Genomic DNA, 23,129 nt, shown 5'->3' with positions numbered 1-23,129 from the left:
GGTTATAAAAATGTCTTAAAATGTATTAGCCGTTGATGAAGCCCTTCTAGTAAAAAAAAAACATGTGATCGTGCAAAATGAATATATATTTCCCAGACCAACGTACAGAAACGAGTAGGTCCATTTCCTAGAAAAATGTAAACGTTTTTGGAGATGAGAATGCCATTTCTGGAGGAAGACTATTGTTTAGAATTCAAGCAGATCTCCATGATCTCCCTTAAGCCTCCTCTAGGGACACACTATTTTTTTCAACCGTTTATGAAGTCTTATAGAGAAGTCTATGGGAAATACAACAGAAAAAACTCCATACCAAGATCATGCAGTAAATGTAGATGCCACTGAACCCAAAAAGGCCCTAAAAAGCAATAAACCAAAGCATTTTGTAAACAGTATTTTCTAGATCTGGCTACAGTGCCCTTAACCTAACACCCCCCCCCCCCCAAAAAAGCCACTAAAACACAACAAAACATTGTATGAATCCTGAGGTTCATTTGCCTTAGTTATACTAGTGACAATTTCCTTGTAATCTTCTTTTTCTCACAATTTATTTTAGTTATTTGTAGTATGTAATCATTCTGTCAGTGTTGTGATGGAAATTTCCCCATACACTCACCTCCTGGCAAGCTTTTACTAATACGTTGCAGCCAAACTTAACAAGCAAAGCTGCGGTATAAAGAATAGAGGAGGTAGCAGCAGTCTTAGACAATATTGATACAAAAGGTGGTTTTGAAATTACCTCAGACTCCTTATGGACAATGGAACAAAGGTTCAGTCAACCAACCGACACACAGTGGACCATATTTATTAAAGGGTAACTAAACGTTTAAAAAACTTTTGACATATCATACAGACATATCAGAGGATTTGATTAGTGGGGGTCTGAGCACTGAGACCCACACCGATCGCTAAAACGAAGTGGCAGAAGCACTCGGGTGGGCGTTGTGCCGCTTAGTTTCTAATCGGCATTCCTCAGAAAGCTGAGCGAGCGGTGTATGGACTCATTGTACAGACACCATTCACTCAACTTTCCGAGAAAAGCCGATCAGAAACTAAACCGTATAGCGCTCACCCGAGCGCTTCTGTCACTTCGTTTTAGCGATTGGTGGGGGTCCCAGTGCTCGGACGCCCACCGATCAAAACTTCTGACATGTCACTATGACATGTCAAAAGCTTTTTTAAAAATTGAGTTACCCTGTACCCTGTTTGTGAACATTTTTTTTAAAGATGCTTTGAAAGCATTTACTTGTACAATATTTTTGAGATTTTTTCTCGTTTTGCCAAATTCAAAAAGTTATACGAAAGTGGGCGTGAGTTTGTAGGATATGTAATTGATCAAATTGATTAACATTGATCAAATACAGATGGAAAAAACATGCTTAGGCGTTAATATATGGTTGCTCATAGCAGGCATAAAAAGGCAGAGGCATAGGCCTTTTAATAAATTAATCACAATTCTTGCCATTTAATTTCTCTAAATACTGCGTGCCAATACATGCAGTTTTTATATTACAACATTGCAGACACTGATTTATGATGCTTATCTTTAATCTTTAAAATTTGAACCTTTATTTTTCTATAAAAATCATAAATGAAATAAGGTGTCTGAAAATGTTATTTTGTGCTATATATAACTGCATGACACCAGTTAGCAGTTCTCCACTTTCTAAGGTGAGTCTAGGGCTAAGGAGAAGCCCTGTTTTTCGAGGTTTTGGCACTTGGGGTGTCAATTGCTTAATTGTTGCAGTTGTCATCAGGATAAAGCCCGATAATGAACTAGCATCCAGACAATCAGCAGGCTCCACGTCGCTTCTACATACAGATAATCATCCTGCTAGTGGAATTAATCTTTTAATGGCTCACTAGAGGTTATTGGGGACAAGTACATATCAATTATGTATACATCATTTATAATTCATGTCATAGTTTATTGCAATGCTATTAAGTGTGCTACACTACAGAAGCAGTATCACCCGATTTACATGAGAGGCACAATGCAATTAATCATAGCATTGCAGCAATGAGCTGATGTTATATGCTACATGTGCCATAATATTATATTGTGGTTTGTGTACAACCGGTGCAACGCTTCAATAATCTGCTCATATACAATACATTTATTGAGCTGAGATTGCATTTGGATGTGTCGGGCATAGAAAAAAAGACATACAGTAGTTAACATTGTTGAGAAGGGTTAAATTAATATTTGCTTCCATCCAGGGGTAGACACAGACAGAGAGCAAGGGGCCTATTTACTGTTCTTGCTCAGGGGCCTTCTGCTAAGGCCATATTCACACGGGTAAGTATTTTGCATTAGTATTTGGAAGCCAAAACCAGGAGTAGGACCAAAACACGGGAGAGGTGAAAATTTTCCATTAAACTTTCCTTGGTTTTGGCTTCCAAATACTGATGTAAAATACTGATCTAAATACTGTCATGTAAAAGTGGCCATATAGTTAATCGCAGAGCACCCCTGTTATGTTTCGCTAACTATCCACCAGTAATTGTGAGCTATAGACAGTACGAAGCTGCTAGCTGTTTATAAGGTGTTTATACTGGGGCCATGTGCGGCTACACAGGCTACACCAAAGGTACGTCTGCCCCTGCGTCTATCTAGTTTAACCTATTATCCTTGATCTCTAAGAAGGGGAAACGCTCTCTATGCAGTAGTTTATTTTAGGTGAGCCGTCCCACCTTCCCAATGACAAATATTTCAATCAGAAGTTTCATCGTTTTTCAGCTCTTACATCACCATACAAAAAATATGGAAGCATTGTGTTAATGGTATTCAGTATGAGAACCATGTACTATTTTTTTTTTTATATTGTGTATGAGTTGCATATGAGTACTATATGAAAACAGAGAAAACTTATTTATAATGTTTTTTGCCATATTTCACCTGTAGTTTAGGGAGAAAAAACAAATTTAGTACCCATACAGAGATTTCTCAATGATCCATATACACGGATCCAAATTATCAGCTTCCTTTGGCTTCTTTAGGGGAATATTATCATCTATACTGCATACATTTTTTTCATATGGCAGCACATGAACTGTGTATAAATAAAGCTCTTTGTAAAAATTCACAGCATCAAAGAGAGATACAAAAACCTTCATGGCTTCATTGGATAACTGTCATTGTCACGTACTCTCTGCCTGCGGCTCCCTCGGTCTCCAGGACATCGAAAGTTACTCGCTCGGGCTTCGCCCGGCCTGGCAGACTGAGGCAGTCTGCAGCCAGTAGGAGCGTCAGGCCAATCAAAGCCTGGCTGATGTTCCTGAGCTCTCGCCCTCTCCTTATTTAGTTCAGCCTGGGATAGTTGGACTTTGTCTGCAATTAGAGTTTCCTTGCCTGGTGCTTTCCCTTGTTTCAGACTCCCCTGAGTGACTTGCTTTTTGACTTCTTGTGACCTGTCCTCGGCTGGACTCCTGACTTTTCTTTGGCTTCTGACTATTGTTTTTTCCGCACTCTCCCGGTTTGACCCTGCCTGCCTGACTCCGCCTTTTGCGCCTGGACTTGTCCGCGGCGCAATTGCCCTGCCTCTCCCTCCGTGTTCTTCCCAGGTGACACTTTGTTATTTTGAACTGTCTCTGTCTTATCTGTTTGTCGGTTTAACTTGTACCAGTATATGGAACGCCGCCCAGTTGTGCACCGTCGTTTAGGTCGGGTCGTACAAGTAGGTAGGGACAGAGGTTTGGGAAGAACAGGGACCTCACTGTTTACTGTGTATTAGTTCAAGACAGTCATATTACGTATTCTTACCACATGCAACTGGTACACATCCATGATACGATCGTGTGCATGTGGCCTTAAAATCCATTCTATGCTGATGGATTTACCTTCTTCCCTCTAAACATAGTGGATGTCCCCTTCTTATTGTTGCAGGCATAGGTATGAAAGGATCATTAGACAGATCTCTGTATTAGCCTTTGATATATTCGTACATAGTGGCCCTAAGCACTCTTTATTCCAAACTAAACAGCCTTAATCTTTCTGTGTGCTGTAATCCACTCATTCTTTAAATTACTTTTTTCAGCTGCCTCTAAACTTGTTCCAGTTCAGCTATGTATTTTTTATACGCGGGTGCCCAAAATTCTACACAGTATTCCATGTGTGGTCTGACTAGTTATTTATACAAAGGTAAAACTATATTCTCAGCATGTGCATCTAGGAACTCTTTTGATACATCCCCTTGTTTTTATATGCCTTGGCAGCAGCTGCCTGGCACTGATTGCAAAAGATTATTTTACTAGCCCCTTATACGCCATGGCCTCTTCTATGTCTGTTTTGGCCAGTATTTATAAGGACATTGCCATCTATTTTTTGTGAATGTTCATTTAATATATTCTGTATCTGAAGTGTAGGTGCCCTTAAACGGAATGATTGACACAGCAGTCTTCTTTGACTGTTGTGTATGTTAATCTCTCTAGTCTCTTCCTCCACCTCTTACAGGCTTCTGTCTTCAATCTCCTTTGCTTTCTTGGTAGTTGATACTGTAACTGACGATGGGTTTTCTTCTCGACTGGCTTCATTTTTGCTGTTCTTCCAGGAGAAAAATCTATTACCTGCACAGACGATACAAGTTCATGAGCAGGTCAGTAAAATACATGTCCCATTCTTTCCTATGTTTCTTTTATGTGACTTGGCATGTCTAAACCTGTGTTATATATAAAGGGTCCTTAGGTACCTTTCATTGTTAAGCTGGGCAAGCAGTGGTTAAAATAGAAAATTAGTTCTACTATTTATGGCCTGATCTCTGTCACTTTTGGTCACTTATGTACCCTAACACTAATGTTCAATGGTTTTGGGAACTATTAATGTGTTTTTTTATCAAGTAAATTTTTATTGAATTTTCAAAACTTTTGTTATATTACAAATACAAACGGAAAGTCCCATTCCGCACCCAAACCAACTTCCCAAAACAAAATGCACATAAACAGTTCATTGTACTGATGTATTGCAGTCATAGGAGGCAGTGTATTGCAAATAGATTAGTTGAGAAACAGTACACTATAGTCATAGGCCATTAAACGTGACATCATCTACTCAGATTAATATCTCATAGCTCCTCAAATGGGACACTGTTAAGTTTATGGGCCTTTTGCAGCTCTCCCAAGTGTATCTGAGAAAAACTGATGAAAGACGAAGCAGCAATGCATCCTAACCAGTGCTTTTGAACGTGGGGGTCTCAAAGCCTTAACCACCACTGATGAAAGCTTCTGACATGTCTCTGACATAGCAGACATTTTCTAGAATTTGCAATATTCTTTCAATATCTATGATTTACACTTGCACAGTGCATTAAGGGCTATTTTTTTACACCTTTTTTTTTACATTTTGAGATGCAGCTGCTTTGTATCCTGTATACAGGGCAGCTGTATCTAGCCTGTATCCGTCAGCTCAGTGGCACTGATTGGATTCAGTGTCATCAGCTCTTGCGTGTCAATCGAGCTGTTACCGATCACATCTAAGTTCATAACTTAGATGTGGTCCATAACAGGTGGATCCTGCGTGTCAGAGATATGCAGGACCTGCCGACACTGAACCCGTCAGTCCCGCGAACCTGACAAATTCAGGTCTCAGCGCTAGATACAGCTGCTCTGTATGCAGGATACAAAGCAGCTGTATCTCAAAAAGTAAAAATAATTTTTAATAAAAAGAACATAGAAAGTTGCACAAAACACACTGATGTACATTTTTATATATATATATATATATATATATATATATATATATATATATATATATAATGTCAAAGGTGTATATAGCCTTTAAGTATATGTATCATTGTATTTAGAAATAAATATTTATAAGTCAATTCTTTAGAATGTAAGGAAATAATAAGTAATGTTTTCCTGAAAATAATGCAACTTTTTAGTCATTTTAATATTATTGACATTATTTGTAGAATGGAGAAGCAGCTAAGCAGGTTTCGTGGATGGTTACCTAAAAAACCTATGAGACTGGACAAGGAGACTATACCCGACTTGGAAGAGAATGACTGTTACACTGCTCCCTTCAGCCAGCAAAGAATTCACCAGTAAGTAGGGTCAATAAATGGAACGGATTTTAGAGGACACAATGATTGGTAATGTAACACTTGATAATATTGCCTATATGATAAATTTTTCTGCTAATACACTCTCACAGCATGTCAATTAGCTGTGAGACGCTTAAAACCTTCTGTTTCCGCATTCATTACAGTGGAGAATGACTGTGCAGTGGCAGCCATCTCTTCACTGAGAACAGGGACTGAAAGCAGGATTCTCTCATTGGTGGGGATTATAATTTTTCCACCTCACTGACACACTTGTCAGACATACCCAACAGCTTAGCTGAGCTCCTACAATGTAGTGGGTAGTTTGTTTTTCAGATTACTGTACAGAACCTGGTGTAAAGACTGCACTTCACAGAATGCAAGCTGTGCATATATTGAACCAGCAAGGAATGCTGGGAGTTTTCAGCTCTGAAGCCTGCAGAAATGGGAATGCAGCTCTGGGCTATAATACAGGTTTTAACTCAGAACCAGTAGAAGTTACTGTAAGTATTACAATATATTTACCAAATGACTAAACTTTTATGTAGATTAAAAATATATATGTAACATGGTGTTCAAGTGTATACATTTGCTTGTCTATCACTGGTTTGTATGGACTTTGTATAAAGTAATAGAGAAGTGCATAAACAGCCATGAGGAATTGCATTAACAGATCCTACTGTTAACAATAGAACCACTCCTGTTTGAAGCTGGAGCAGCCCCACAATATAGCACAGCAGTCAAGATCATTTCAATTCCCCAGAGCTTCCATGTTGGCCTTTTGTAATGGAAGTTTGGTAAGTCTGAGAATAATAAGAATCACGCTGAAATGTTGGATTGCAGAGTAAGAACTGACTTTTTTTTTTCTATTTTTCAATCCATGAATCTTGCCTTTCATGATGTCCTTTCGCTCAGCATGCTCTACAGTTCCTAAACAAAGCAAGTTAGTTAAAGCCTTAGTAAACCTTTGAAAGACAAAACATTTTTTAATAAAAAGGTGTATAAGTGTGTTTTGTGTAACTTTTTAAGGACTTTTCTTTAAAATTAGTTTTACTTTTTTAGATACAGCTGCTCTGTATTCTATATACAGAGCAGCTGTATCTTGCACTATTCACTGAATCCGTCAGTCCCGCGGACCTGACAGGTTTGGTGTCGTCGGGTCCTGCGTGTCTTTGACCACCTCTAAACTATCACATCTAAGTTCATAACTTAGATGTGATAGTTTACAGGTGGATCCTGCGTGTCAAACAAAGGCAGGACCCGCTTTCACTGAACCCGTCAGGTACGCGGGAATGACGGATTTAGTCAATAGCACTAGATACAGATGCTTTGTATAGAGAATACAGTACAGCTGTATCTAAAAAAGTAAAGCTAATTTTTAATAAAATATTTACAAAGTTACACAACACACTGATACCCCTTTTTATTAAAAAAAAAAAATGTTTGCCTTTCAAAGGTTTACATAGCCTTTAACCGTACCTGGGTCACATAAGGTGACACCTAAAGACAACATAGGGAATTCTGTGTGATGTTACTGTATAATAGACATTTCTGCTCTACTTACATTTTGTAATGCTTGAGAGCTACAGCAAATAATGGGTAGTAAATGTATATCTGCTTTTTGTTTCATTATATTGCTTTCATATTCATTTACTTTGTCAGAACACATTGGTATAAAGCAAGATAATGAGCCGAATGGTTGTTTGTATACTGCATTGCAAATAATAAGTTATTTAGCAATTACCAAAATAGCAATGGAAAATCAGAAATGATGAGGAATGACATGTCCTGGTTTACTGGCGCTTGTTAGATGAATCCTATGCACATACTGTGGACTTATGTAAAATAAGGTATATAATTATACCTTCTTTGTATCATACTTTCTTCCTACAGTTCCTAAGCAAATCAAATACAGTAAAAATACAAATATAAATATGAAATACTTATAGAAAAATTGTCTATGCTGTGTCTATTGGAAAATGAGATTCAAATGAGTTGCATTAGTAACATTATTTTCCACAACTGTCATTGTTGATTAAAAAACAAATGTACGTTCTGTGTAAATGTAATGAGCAATAAACCACTGTTGTAGTGTTTGAGTGCCCTACATTTTTTGGTAACAATAAGGGCTACATTCACACGACAGAGAAAAAAATGGCCATTAAAAACTGATCAACTGTTAGTTTTTCATGGCCATTTTGCATCAGTCTGTCTCCATTTCCAGTCCGTCTGTCTGTTTTTAATGACAATTTGTCATCCGTTTGCCATCCGTTTTTCATGGCTGTTAAAAAAAAACCTGATGGATTTAATTTATTGGTTTTATTGTCCAAACCCCCTGAAAACACCACAGTTCCCATGTAGATAGTGCTGCAATGACCCTGTAGATAGTGCCACCGTGCCCAATGTAGATACTGCTCACATAATGCCACAGTGCCCACTGCACATAGTGCCACAGTGCCCACATATAAAGTGCCAGTGCCCTCATAGTGCCACAGTACCCACGTAGATAGTACAACAGGGTCCCCTACAGTGTCACACCCCATATAGTGCCACAGTGCCCATGTAGATAGCAACACTCCCCTGTAGATTACACCACACCCCTGTAGATTGCACCAACCCCCCTGTAGATAGCACCACCCCCACTGTAGATATCACCACCCCCACTGTAGATAGCACCCCCCTCACTGTAGCTAGCACCACCCCTCACTGTAGATAGCACCCCATTGTAGAAAGCACGCCCCCTGTAAATGTAATCTCCCCCTGTAGATAACACCCGTACATGTAGATAGCACTCCCTGTAGATAGCGGCGCCCCCACAGATAGCACCCCCCCCCCCCCGTAAATGGCACCTCCCCGCTGTAGATAGCACCACTGTAGCTCCCTGTAGGAGCGGAATCCTTCTTGCGGGGATGTCACTCCTAGGTGGAGCCCCTGATGTCTCTGTCCATATATGGACAGTGACGCCAGGGGCTTCTCCAGTAGCGGAATCCCTTGGCCAGAGCGTCGGTATGGGATTCGGCTCTGGCAGGGGATTCCAGAGGTAGCCACTGATGTCACTGTCCATATATGGACAGTAACACCACGGGCTTCTGCAGTAGCGGAATCCCCGGGCCAGAGCGTCGGCCGGGGATTCCACTCCTACAAGGAGCTACAGCGGTGCTATCTGGGGGGGCGCTATCTACAGGGGGTGCTATCTACAGGAGGGTCAGAGGAAGACAGGAGTCGCCGTCCAGAGATCGCGCAATGCTCTGGCCGGAGACTCCACAGTTGAAAGCCCAACATCACTGTCCATATGTGGCCAGTAATGTCAAGGGCTTTCCTGGACTCAGCGCTCAAAGTAGCGCTGTGTGCGGGGAATCCTTGGCCAGGATCAGTTTTTACCGGCCATTACAAGGATTGATTCCTAAAAAACGGCCGGTAAAATCTGATCATTGATTTCTATGGGAGCCGTGGGGCCATCAAGACGGCCAAAAATAGAAAAATAGGACATGACCTATTTTTTGACAGCCAGTTTTCACTGGCCGTTAAAAAAACGGCCGTGTGAATACACCCATAGAACTCTATTGTTCTGAAAACTACCGTGTGACAGCCGTTACAAAAACGGCCATCGTACGGCCATTTTTCCTTGTCATCTGAATGTAGCCTTAGGCCAGGGGTCTCAAACTCGGCCGGGTAAGTGGGCCGCATATAGAAAAAATGGGAAGTTGACGGGCCGCATTACTTTCAAATTTGATACAATACAAAATTATTGTTAATCAATTAGTTATTTGAACTACTATAACACTATATTACTAGAATAATAGCGCTAGGTTTAAAATTTGAGATATTTCTAAACGTGCTTATTTCAACAATCCAGCTTTCCAGTTTAAGTGTCGTTAAATGCAGTCCGGCTGCTCAGTTAGCACACATGTCAAGATTGGGCAGCCCCTTTTTAGATAGTGCCGCAGTGCCCTCTGTGGATGCTGCCGCAGTGCCCTCTGTGGATAATGCAACACACCCCTAGATAAGGCCACAGTGCCCTCTGTAGATAAGTTTATTGAATAGGTACACTGATAGAGTATTTCGTTCCGTAAATTAACAATTTTTACTGCCTGAAGATAGAACGATTAAAAATTAATTTATTATATTGTTTCATTAAAATGAGCCATCTTAGCCCTAAATACAATGTGAACAGGCTCAGATAAGGTGGTCAGTAATGAGGAGAGGTGTGCTGATGTGATAGTATAGTTGCACACACCAAACACCTCCTCACCCCTAACGATATATTCTACTGGCACACCTCACTGACTGACAGACAATCCAACGCGTTTCAGTGCCACATACATGAGTGACACATCATCAGGGATTATCAATCCTTTTCGATAAAGTATGTTATTTCACTGTTAATTTCAGCCGGTTAGCACAATTGTGTGCTTGTTATACCTCCCGGCGCGTGTACGACACTAATGCACTGGCCGCACACGCGCCGGCGAAGTTCCGGTCTATTTGACAGGCCTAGGCCCACCCACTGTGCTGACGTGGCTTGGGCCAGGCACCAACCCGCAGTAACCACGTCCAAAAAATGACGTTGCAGGCTGAGTGCCGAGCCTCCTTTCTGGCCACCAATCAGCTTAGTTAAGGACGCAAAGCGTCCTATGTTACCATGGAGATCAAAAGGCGGACGAAATCTCACAAAGGATCCAATACCGCGGTGCACATATCTCTCAGCAGAAAAACAAACAAACAAAAACACCAAATGTATCACAGACATCATCAGATAGTAAATATCTAAATTTGCTAACGATACATGATCCCTACGATCCCAGTACTTTATGTTACTACACACTGGAATCACCGGGAACATCTGGACCAACGCAAAAGACACAAAGTGTAGGAACTACAAATGCCCGAGACATTAAGTATCAGGCACCGACCCGCACTATGCTCATACATTGCCGATCCTATCAACCAGTCATCATTAGGGCTTGACCAGAATACTATCAAAGTCCCAGGCAACACTGGGAACCGGAAAGCAAATGCAAAGCCCCTGCAACGAATAACACCGTGCAACAAAACGAGAAGAGAACCGTCCAACAAAGAAACACATGACTCCATTGATTACCCAAAAACACCTTTGAGCATTTAGCTTAGTGCCAGAAAAAGCAGATAAACATAAAACACCCATACAAGGGAATTTGTCTTAAACATGTAGAAATTTGTTTACAGGAAACACGCATATGAGATCTGCTCGTTGAGGCCTTGGGGACAGATAGTCTGTAGGCGGTGGATCCATTGCGCTTCTTTTTGCATGATCCTCCTATCTAGATCACCGCCTCTCAGTGTCTGTCTAATACATTCCACCCCTTGAAATTTGAGGCACGAGGGGTCACCTTTATGACGCTCCCAGACATGACGGGACACCGAGGTATCCTCTTGTCGCCTAACGTCACCAATATGCTCCCTAATCCTCCTTCTGAATTCCCTTATTGTTTTCCCTACATATTGCATTTTACAATCACAGGTGATCAAATAGACCAACCCCCTTGTTTTGCAATTCATGTAGGACCTGTTTTCAAAGCTCTTCCCTGTGATGGTACTAGTGAATTCACTGCTACATAGTACTGACGCACAGGCCTTACAGGACCCGCATCTGTAGCTACCCTTTAAACTCTGATTAAGCCATGTACCGACTGGCTCCTGAGTATTCAAATGGCTATGCACTAGCCGATCTTTCACATTACGTCCACGTCTATAAGTTATTAAAGGGGATTTTCCCACAAGGTCACCAATGTCAGGATCCGCTTGCAAAATGCCCCAATATCGTTGTAAAATGCACCGAACCTCAACACTGGCCGAATCAAAAGTGCCGATAACTCTAGCTGTTTCCTCCTCCACTTTCTTTGGTTTAGGGTTGAGTAAATCATCCCGATTTCTGCCTAGGGCATTCTGATAAGCCTCTTTTAGTACCTGTCTCGGATATCCACGACACCGAAACCTATTTTCTAGTTCGTGTGCCGAGATCTTATAGTCGGATATAGTTGAACAATTGCGGCGTACCCTCAGATATTGGCCCTTTGGAATACCGCGTCTCAGGTTTAAGGGGCGACAACTTTCCCATCTCAGGAGACTGTTTGTAGCAGTAGATTTTCTATACATGTTGGTCTGTATAGCTCCTGAAGGTGTCTTTTGGATCAACACATCAAGGAATGTGATCTTATTCTCATTTATCTCATGCGTGAAAAAAAGGCCTAAATTATTCACATTGAGAATCCCCACAAACTCAACGAACTCAGCCTTAGTTCCCTTCCACAATATCAGAATATCGTCTATAAAACGAATCCATAGAAGGATACAAGAGGTCCATTTTTCCATTAGTTCAGTGAAGACACATTCTTTTTCCCACCAACCCAAAAATAGGTTGGCATATGTGGGAGCACAAGGACTCCCCATAGCCACCCCTTTGAGTTGGTGGTAGATCTTCTGATCAAATAAAAAGAAATTGTGCTCCAATATGAATCTCAATAATGAAATCACAAATTCATTGTGGGCCTTAAAGTGTGTACCTTTTCCTCTCAAAAAATATTGGATGGCACAACATCCGAGTTCATGAGGAATCGAGCTGTACAATGCCTCAACATCCAGTGAAGCAAGAAACACATCCTGATCAAGACGGATGCCCTCCAATTTCCTCAGGGCATCCATAGTATCCCTCACATATGAGGGTAATGATAACACAAAGGGTCTCAATATCTGATCCAAATATACACTTGCATTTTGCGTCAAACTATCTATCCCAGATACAATTGGGCGACCATTAAGGGGGGTCGTCCCCTTGTGGACTTTGGGTAAACTGTAAAATGTTGCCACCTGCGGAAATTCCATTAACATGAATTTGAATTCTTTCTCACTGATCAAATTGAGAATTTTAGCTGGGTCAAGAATGTCCTTAAGCTGACTCTTGAAAATCCTAGTGGGGTCAGACTCCAAAACCCTATAGCACTGTTGGTCATGCAAAATATGAAGACACATTCTCTTGTAGTGGCTGCGATCCATAACCACGATATTGCCGCCTTTATCGGACTGCTTTATGACAATCGTGTCATCAGATTCAAGAGATCGCAGACCAGCCATCTCCTCCTTGGTTGTATTAAAATGACCAATCTTCAAGTCATCGAGTGACTTGAGCTGGTCTTCAACAACCTTTACAAAGACATCTATGGGTGTATTATCATTTAAAGGTGCAAATTTGGTAGAAGGCGCCCTCAGATCTGTAAATGGACCTTCACCAATTTCTCTTTGACCTTCCTCCCATAGTCCCTCCAATAATCTGAGGTCTGGCAGGTCATCCTCCACTATGCCCAAATCGAGACATTTACGTCGATCGTGTGTCTTAAAAAAATGTTTCCATTTTAATTTTCGAGCAAATAGGTTTAGATCCTTGACCCTAGTGAATAAGTTGAATTTATTTGTAGGGACGAATGACAGACCCCTTCTGAGGATACCAATTTCCTCACTATTAAGCACTCGGGAGGATAAATTAATGACCTGGGACTCATCCTCCTCAGATCTGGACCTACAGCCTATATATCCCTTCTGTCCCTCAAGAGATAGTCCGAGATGAGATGGCTTTTGGCTAAAAAACCACCTCCACGACTTTGTCCTTTACCTCTCCCTCTTCCCCTCAGATTAGCACGGGTGGGATAACGACTCTGGTCCATCCCTCCCCGTTGTCGCCTAAACTGAATTCTCCCCTGCTCAGAGTCAGAGTATTCCTGCTCTGACGATGAAATGTCAGTTTCAGGTTCGAGAGTCACATTAGATTTTGTGCTATAATCAAAGATTCTTCCCTCTTTAAAATCAAGCGTATCACGAACAAATTGGTAGTGTTTTCTCTCTTTTATATGGCTCGTGAACTTTTCCACTGCTTGTTGTAGGACAGTTTCTTTCCTCTCATACTCTGAGTTAGAGGAGAATTTTTGTGCTGATGTTATTGCTTCTTTGAGCTGTTGGGTACTTTTAATTAGGCAATTTCTTTCCTCTTCCAATAACAGACCCATGAATCTTAATGACGACTCAATAGACTCTGTTTCCCATTTTTTAAGCAACTCTGGGGATCTAATTCTAGCTGCTGGAGTCAGAGAGATCCGTAAACCTCTGGGGACAATCTTATTTCTGCTATAGGTTTCCAAAGTCTGAATCTCCCACCAGGATCTTATATGGTCTTTGTAGATTTTGGTCAATTGGCGAAATGATGCATTGATGTTTAAGGTCTGAGTAGGTGTGTTGTTGTTTGGCATAGCAAGCAGGGTAGCCCGCTCTATGAATTATCAAGGCGTCACAAATAGGCTTCTACCTGGCTATACACGTTGTGCCTCATGACGTACACACTATCCCTCCATGTTTCACTCACTTGCACCCCATTATCCATTTATTTCTATTGAGGCACTTAATTTATTACTGCCCCCTATATTTCACTTATAGTATTACACTTGCACACACACTATTCATTTATTATTTCTTACTACACATCCCATGCACCACACACCACTCCCCTCAAGACTAGTGGGAGTGGCTATTATTATTTAAAGCACCTGCTCGCCCTTTCATCAGCATTTCTGGCCTGGCTGTGTCCATTTGTAAGTATGGCCTTTTTCTGTGTTTCTGTATATGTCCCTGTGTTTTTATCGGTTCTGTTTGTGCATCAGGAACGTTCTGTTCCAGTTTAGGAGTTAGGGACTCGCAAGTCTGGGGATCCTTGTCGTGGATTGCGAGCTTGCGTCCTTTTGGCCAAAATGATTACCAATACCCCAGGTATTTTTCATTATTATGTATATTCGCTTCTCTTGGACACAGCCGGGTCTTTGATGCTGGGAGAGCATGGTGTGTTGTTGTTTGGCATAGCAAGCAGGGTAGCCCGCTCTATGAATTATCAAGGCGTCACAAATAGGCTTCTACCTGGCTATACACGTTGTGCCTCATGACGTACACACTATCCCTCCATGTTTCACTCACTTGCACCCCATTATCCATTTATTTCTATTTAGGGAATTAATTTATTACTGCCCCCTATATTTCACTTATAGTATTACACTTGCACACACACTATTCATTTATTATTTCTTACTACACATCCCATGCACCACACACCACTCCCCTCAAGACTAGTGGGAGTGGCTATTATTATTTAAAGCACCTGCTCGCCCTTTCATCAGCATTTCTGGCCTGGCTGTGTCCATTTGTAAGTATGGCCTTTTTCGGTGTTTCTGTATATGTCCCTGTGTTTTTATCGGTTCGGTCTGAGTAGGAAGTACAATCTCATTTTCAGAGAAGACCTCCTTTGCATCATGCATCCACTTATCTGTATTTAAATCACCGGTGAGAAATCCTGCCATCTCCAATCCTAAATTATATTATAATATTATTGAATAGGTACACTGATAGAGTATTTCGTTCCGTAAATTAACAATTTTTACTGCCTGAAGATAGAACGATTAAAAATTAATTTATTATATTGTTTCATTAAAATGAGCCATTTCAGCCGGTTAGCACAATTGTGTGCTTGTTATACCTCCCGGCGCGTGTACGACACTAATGCACTGGCCGCACACGCGCCGGCGAAGTTCCGGTCTATTTGACAGGCCTAGGCCCACCCACTGTGCTGACGTGGCTTGGGCCAGGCACCAACCGGCTGAAATTAACAGTGAAATAACATACTTTATCGAAAAGGATTGATAATCCCTGATGATGTGTCACTCATGTATGTGGCACTGAAACGCGTTGGATTGTCTGTCAGTCAGTGAGGTGTGCCAGTAGAATATATCGTTAGGGGTGAGGAGGTCTTTGGTGTGTGCAACTATACTATCACATCAGCACACCTCTCCTCATTACTGACCACCTTATCTGAGCCTGTTCACATTGTATTTAGGGCTAAGATGGCTCATTTTAATGAAACAATATAATAAATTAATTTTTAATCGTTCTATCTTCAGGCAGTAAAAAAACTCTGTAGATAAGGCCACAGTGCCCTCTGTAGATAAGGCCACAGTGCCCTCTGTAGATAAGGCCACAGTGCCCTCTGTAGATAAGGCCACAGTGCCCTCTGTAGATAAGGCCACAGTGCCCTCTGTAGATAAGGCCACAGTGCCCTCTGTAGATAATGCAACACACCCCTAGATAATGGCAGTGTCCTCTTCAGATACTGTCACACACCCACTTGTAGATAGCGCCACAGTGCCCTCTGTAGAGGCTGCCACAGTGCCCTCTGTAGAGGCTGCCAAAGTGCCCTCTGTAGAGGCTGCCCCAATGCCCTCTGTAGAGGCTGCCCCAGTGCCCTCTGTAGAGGCTGCCCCAGTGCCCTCTGTAGATAAGGCCACAGTGCCCTCTGTAGATAATGCAACACACCCCTAGATAATGCCAGTGTCCTCTTCAGATACTGTCACACACCCACTTGCAGATAACGCCACAGTGCCCTCTGTAGAGGCTGCCACAGTGCCCTCTGTAGAGGCTGCCACAGTGCCCTCTGTAGAGGCTGCCCCAGTGCCCTCTGTAGAGGCTGCCCCAGTGCCCTCTGTAGAGGCTGCCCCAGTGCCCTCTGTAGAGGCTGCCCCAGTGATGTTAGGGGCTTGCCCAGAGCTGGAGTCCCAGGCAGAGCGCTAGTAGGCTCTTCTTGGGACTCCAGCTGTGCTCCTGACATCACTGGGACTCCTGCTCTGGGGAAGCCCCTGACATCATTGTCGATGTACGGACAGCGATGTCAGAGGCTTCCCCAGAGTCCCGGAGCAGAGCCGATAATAGCGCTCTGCCCGGGACTCCGCTCTGGGGAAGACCCTGACACACTGTCCATATATGGGCAGCGATTTCAGGGAATTCCACAGAATCCCGGAGCAGAGCCTGTACTAGCGCTCTGCCCGGGATTCTGGCTCTGGGGAAGCCCCAGACATCGCTGTTCATATGTGGACAGCGATGTCAGGGAATTCCACAGAGTCCCGGAGCAGAGCCGACACCAGCGCTCTGCTCGGGACTCCGGCTCTGGGGAAGCCCCAGACATCGCTGTTCATATGTGGACAGCGATGTCAGGGAATTCAACAGAGTCCAGGAGCAGAGCCGACACCAGCGCTCTGCTCCGCTCTGGGCAAGACCCTGACACACTGTCCATATATGGACAGCGATGTCAGGGAATTCCACAGAGTCCCGGAGCAGAGCCTGTACTTGCGCTCTGCCCGGGACTCCGGCTCTGGGGAAGCCCCAGACATCGCTGTTCATATGTGGACAGCGATGTCAGCGAATTCCACAGAGTCCCGGAGCAGAGCCGACACCAGCGCTCTGCTCGGGACTCCGGCTCTGGGGAAGCCCCAGACATCGCTGTTCATATGTGGACAGCGATGTCAGCAAATTCCACAGAGTCCCGGAGCAGAGCCGACACCAGCGCTCCGCTCGGGACTCCGGCTTTGGGGAAGCCCCAGACATCGCTGTTCATATGTGGACAGCGATGTCAGGGAATTCCAGAGTCTCGGAGCAGAGCCGATACTAGCGGCTCTGTGTCCCGCGGGCCGCAGATGACAGCCCCAGGGGCCGCATGCGGCCCGCGGGCCGCGTGCTTGAGACACCTGCCTCAGGCTGTTCACATCACCGCCTGTGTTCCGTTGAGGGATTCAACCTGCCATTTTTCACGGCCGATATGACACCCGTTCATATAAATATGGCCTAACAGAAAAAGATTTCTACACTTGGTTTCCAGACACATGCCCACAATAAACATGTAGATTTAACAATCTTGCATATGGAGCCAAGATGCAGCCTATGCATACGTAGATGTGCTTGAATGGGACATAACCCAGAAAACTCACTTAAAAGGTGTGAATATATCTGCATTGGACATAATTCTGGAATCTTGCTTATTTAGGCAAGGGCTTCACAACAGAACCCAAAAGCAGCAATAAAATGGGACATTGTTGGATGTTTTGCTATGGCCACATCAAAGTCGCTGCTTGGCTCAGAGTAATGACTTGATTTTCCAATACTCGTGGACAGCCAAATATATTTAGCCTTATTGTAGATGAACGTCTGGATGTCTTTAAAGTGTCACCGAAAAATTTTCTCTTTCCAACTGCACTTAAAGAGGACCTGTCAGCTCTTTTGACATGTCTGTTTTAGTAAATACTTATATTGTCCATGAAATAACAATTCTGGCGAATCTTGTCTTAGAACTCTGCACTTTGCCATTTCTCTGTAATTGCTCTTGGAAATGTATGAATAAACTGACAACTGGGTGGTACTATTCCCTTTATCAAATGGGTGTGTCGCTCACAGTCCAGGGCTGCCAGTAATAATTGGACAGTGTCAGATATTGTAGGGACACCCTTTCCCCCAACTGGTAGCTCCCAGATGTCAATTTATTCATACATTTCTAGGAGTAATAACAGAGGAACGGTACATTGCAGAGTTCTAAGAAAAGATGCTCCGTAATTGTTATATTATGGGCCATTTTTTACAAGCTTCACTGAATATTCTTACTATCTTAAAACCTAACTTTTATTAGGACTTACTTTTAAAACACCATTTTGAACTTTAAAAACACTAAATTAGTCAAAATACTCATTTTCTGTTGTAACATATTGGTAGATATAGAGAGAAAGAAGAGGGAAGGGTATAACATTTATCTTACCCAATCTTTACTGCCATATGGGTTCAGTCTAAATACCTCAAACACAATGTTGATCTCTGCCATCCACCATCTTTTGTTGCTCTATCACGGTCTCCAATGGGACTCTTACACATACCCTTAAAACTCCCTATAGAGTCCCCCAATTCATCCCAAAAATGTTTGATAGAGATGAGCTCAGGGCTCTTTGAAGGCCGCTTGAATACCTCCAAACCAAACTCGCCACACCATTTCTTTATGGATAAAAATAGGAAGAAGTTTTTTCAGCACATCCATATAAAAATATACCTCTAACCCCTTAAGGACATGGACTAGTTGGCATGTCCAGGATGCAGCCCCATTTGTCAAATCTGACATGTGTCAATTTATGTGGTAATAACTTTGGAATGCTTTCACCTATCCAAGTGATTCTGAGACTGTTTTCTCGTGACACATTGTACTTTAAAGAGGCTCTGTCACCACATTATAAGTGCCCTATCTCCTACATAATGTGATCGGCGCTGTAATGTAGATAACAACAGTGTTTTTTATTTCGAAAAATGATCAATTTTGACCAAGTTATGACCTATTTTAGATTTATGCTAATGACTTTCTTAATAGACCACTGGGCGTGTTTTTACCTTTTGACCAAGTGGGCGTTGTAAAGAGAAGTGTGTGATGCTGACCAATCAGTATCATACACTTCTCTCATTCATGTCCTCAGCAAAGCGTAATCTCGCAAGATCATGATGCGCTGTGACATACTCGCACATTAACTTTACTGAAGTGTCTTGAGAGTGAATAGACATTGCCTTCAGCCAGGACGCGAGGTCTATTCACACCCCCGACACTTCGGTAACGTTTGTGTGTGACTTACTCACACAGCACATCGAGATCACGTTGTGCTGTCATCCACAGCGTGATCTCGCGAGATCATGCTTGCTGTCATTAAGTCCCACACAAACGTTACCAAAGTGTCGGGATTGTGAATAGACATCGCGTCCTGGCTGGAGGGGATGTCTATTCACTCTCAAGACACTTCAGTAAAGTTAATGTGGGTGTATGTGACAGCACATCATGATCTTGCAAGATCACAATGTGCTGAGTACATGAATGTAGAGAAGTGTATGACGCTGATTGGTCAGCGTCATACACTTCTTTTTACAACGCCCACTTGGTCAAAAGGTAAAAACACGCCCAGTTGTCTATTAAGAAAGTCATTAGAATATATTTTAGGCACCTTGTCAGATTTGAAGAGGTCTTGTGGTGCCAAAACAGTGGAAATACCCCAAAAGTTAAATTTTGGAAACTACACCCCTAAAGGAATTTATCTAGATGTATAGTTAGCATTTTGACCGCACAGGTTTTTCACTAAATTTATTAGAATTAGTCTGTAAAAATGAAAATCTACTTTTTTTCTGAAAAAACATAGAAATTTTTAATATCTACAAGAAATAATAAAGAAAATGCACCCCAACATATGTAAAGCAATGTCTGCCGATTCCGTAAATATCCCATATGTGGTAATAATCTGCTGATTGGACCCACAGCAAGGCTCAGAAGGGAAGGAGCGCCATTTGGATTTTGGAGCACGGATTTTGCTGGATTGGTTTTCGGTTCCATGTCGCATTTGCAACACCCTGGAGGGACCAAAACAGGGGAAACCCTCCAAAAGTGACCCCATTTTGGAAACTACACCTATCAAGGAATTTATCTAGGGGTATAGTTAGCATTTTGACCACACAGGTTTTTTGCAGAATTTAGTGGAATTAGGCAGTGAAACTGAAAATCAACTTTTTTTCTGAAAAGGCATAGAAATTGTATATTTTTACAAGGAATAAAGCAAAAAAAGAACCACAACATTTGTAAAGGATTTTCTCCTGATTACGGCAATACCCCAAATGTGGTAATAAACTGCTGATTGGACCTATGGCAGCGCTCAGAAGGGAAGTAGCGCCATTTGGATTTTGGAGCACTGATTTTTTGGATTGTTTTTCGGTGCCATGCCGTGTTTGCAACGCCCTGGAGGGACCAAAACAGCGGAAGTCCCCCAAGTTACCCCATTTTGGAAACACCCCTTAAGGAATTTTTCTAGGGGTATAGTGAGCATTTAGACTCCACGGGTCTTTTGCAGAATTTATTAGAATTAGGCAGAGAAAATTAATATCACAATTTTTTTCCACTAAAATGTTGAATTTTCTCATTTTCACAAGGGATAAAGGAGAAATAAACAACCAATTTTTGTAAAGCTATTTCTCCCGGGTACGGAAATACCCCACATGTGGTCATACATTTTTTTCATTAGAAATGAATTAACCCTTTCAGGACTGATTCATTTTTTGCTTTCTTATTTTAGTTTTTCACTCCCCGCCTTCCAAGAGCCATAACTTTTTTATTTTTCCGTCAGTAGAGTGGTGTGAGGGCTTATTTCTTGCGGGAGGAATTGTAGATTCTATTGATACCATTTAAAGTGCCATAAAAAGTACTCAGAAACTGAAAAAAAATAAGAAATTATAGGAATATAGGAAAAAAATCTGATTCAATTTTCTGGGGTTTTCGTTTTTCCAGCTTTCGCCGTGCGGTAAAAACGAAAACTACAGCGATTTTGGCGGTTTAAATTATTAAAGTTTTTTTTACGGTGTTCACCGTACGAGTTAAATAATGGTATATTGTAATAGTTCGGCCTTTTACGGACGTAGCGATATCAATTCTGTTTATTTTTTTACATTACTTTTGAACAAAAATGGGAAAAGGTTTTTTTTTTTTTAACTTTAAACTTTTTTCTTTCTCACTACTAATAACTTTAATTCTTCTACACATTTTATTAGTCCCCTTAGGGGACTTGTACCAGCGATCATTGGATCGTGGGTACAATATGCTGCGATACTACTGTATTGCAGTATATTGTTATTTTTACAGACTCCCGAAACAGCGCGATCGCTGTTCCTGTCCGTTAGTCCTGGGTGTCAGCTGTAATACACAGCCGACACCCGCAGCGTATGGAGCGGGCTCAGCACGTGAGCCGGCTCCAGACATCAACCCCCGCACCATGACGTGCTATTAAGTCATAGTGCGCAAAGGGGTTAATGCACAGCGGATGAGTGAATATTGCAATTTTTCACTGATATTCCATTTTAGTGCATAATATGTTGTGCCCAGTTTGTGCCACTGAAGGCAAATACATCATAAAACGTTAAGCGTGTTCTCCCGGGTATGGCGATGCCATATATGTGGACGCAAACTGCTGTTTGGGCACGCTGCAGGGCTCAGAATGGAGGGACGCCATTTTGCTTTTGGAGCGCAGATTTTGCTTGTTAGTTTTTCTGTTTTGGGTTTCGCTGGTATTTCAGTTTATAATGTGGGGGCATATGTAAGCTGTGCGGAGAACATCAGGGCATAATAAGAGGGTATAATAATGCGGTAAATAAATAATAATTCATAGATGTGTGGCCGATGTCCCACTGATAAATGGTGTCGGATGTTACCCGCTTTTAGAAAACACTGCATATTTTGCATCGCCATATTCCTGGGAGCCAGAACTTCTTTATTTTTTCACCACCGGAGCTGCGTGAGGGCTTATTCTTTGCGGGACAATCTGTACTTTTCATTGGTACCGTTTTGGGATACATGCGATTTTTTTGATCACTTTTTATTAAATTTTTTTGCAAGCCGGGTGACCAAAAACAAGCAATTCTGACAATGTTTTTTAGTTTATTTTTTGCGGCGTTCACCGTGCACTATAAATGACCATTATATTTTATTCTGCGGGTCGGTACGATTACGGCGATACCAGATGTATATAGGTTTTTTTTATGTTTTGCAGCGTTTGCGCAATAAAATCACTTTTTTATAAAATAATTTATTTTCTGTCACCGTATTCTGAGAGCCGTAACTTTTTTATTTTTCAGTCAAAAAAGCTGTGTAAGAGCTTGTTTTTTGCGGGACGGTTTGTAGTTTTTATCGGTATTATTTTCGGGTACATGTGACTTTTTGATCACTTTTTATTCTCTATTTTGGGAGGGGTGGTGACCAAAAAATAGAGATTCTGGTGCCGTTTTTTATTGATTTTTTTTGGGGTGTTCATCGTGCGGGAAAAATAACATTATAGTTTTATAGTTGGGGTCGTTACGAACGCGGTGATACCAGATATGTGTACTTTTTTTAACGTGTTCATTTTTTTCCTATAATGAAAGAATTATTATAGGAAAAAAATGCAATGTTTGTTTATATAACTTATAACTTTTATTTTTACACTTTTTTAAAAACATTTTTATTATCTTTTTTTTACTTTTTTCACTTGTCTCACTAGGGGACCCTTAGACTTGCAGCTTTGATCGCTGCTCGAGTACATTACACTACACACGTAGTGTAATGTACTCTAAGGGTATGTGCACACACACTAATTACGTCCGTAATTGACGGACGTATTTCGGCCGCAAGTACCGAACCGGATTCAGTGCAGGGAGCCGGGCTCC

At 41.8% G+C, this 23,129-nt stretch overlaps 1 protein-coding gene across 3 annotated transcripts in view; it reads left to right on the top strand.

The window, feature by feature from the left end:
* Positions 1-23,129, top strand: part of ANO4 (anoctamin 4) — a 257,106-nt gene that overhangs the window by 154,663 nt on the left and 79,314 nt on the right. For all 3 annotated transcript variants that reach the window (XM_075856701.1, XM_075856699.1, XM_075856700.1), the window contains 2 exons: positions 4,548-4,592; positions 5,907-6,038. In XM_075856701.1, coding sequence (XP_075712816.1) covers positions 4,548-4,592; positions 5,907-6,038 — 177 coding nt within the window. The remainder of the gene's footprint in view (positions 1-4,547; positions 4,593-5,906; positions 6,039-23,129) is intronic.

This window comes from Rhinoderma darwinii, chromosome 3, assembly GCF_050947455.1.
Source record: "Rhinoderma darwinii isolate aRhiDar2 chromosome 3, aRhiDar2.hap1, whole genome shotgun sequence".
Lineage (NCBI taxonomy): Eukaryota > Metazoa > Chordata > Amphibia > Anura > Rhinodermatidae > Rhinoderma > Rhinoderma darwinii.
Note: the sequence above shows the minus strand (reverse complement) of the source record. Positions and strands in the feature narration are given on the sequence as shown.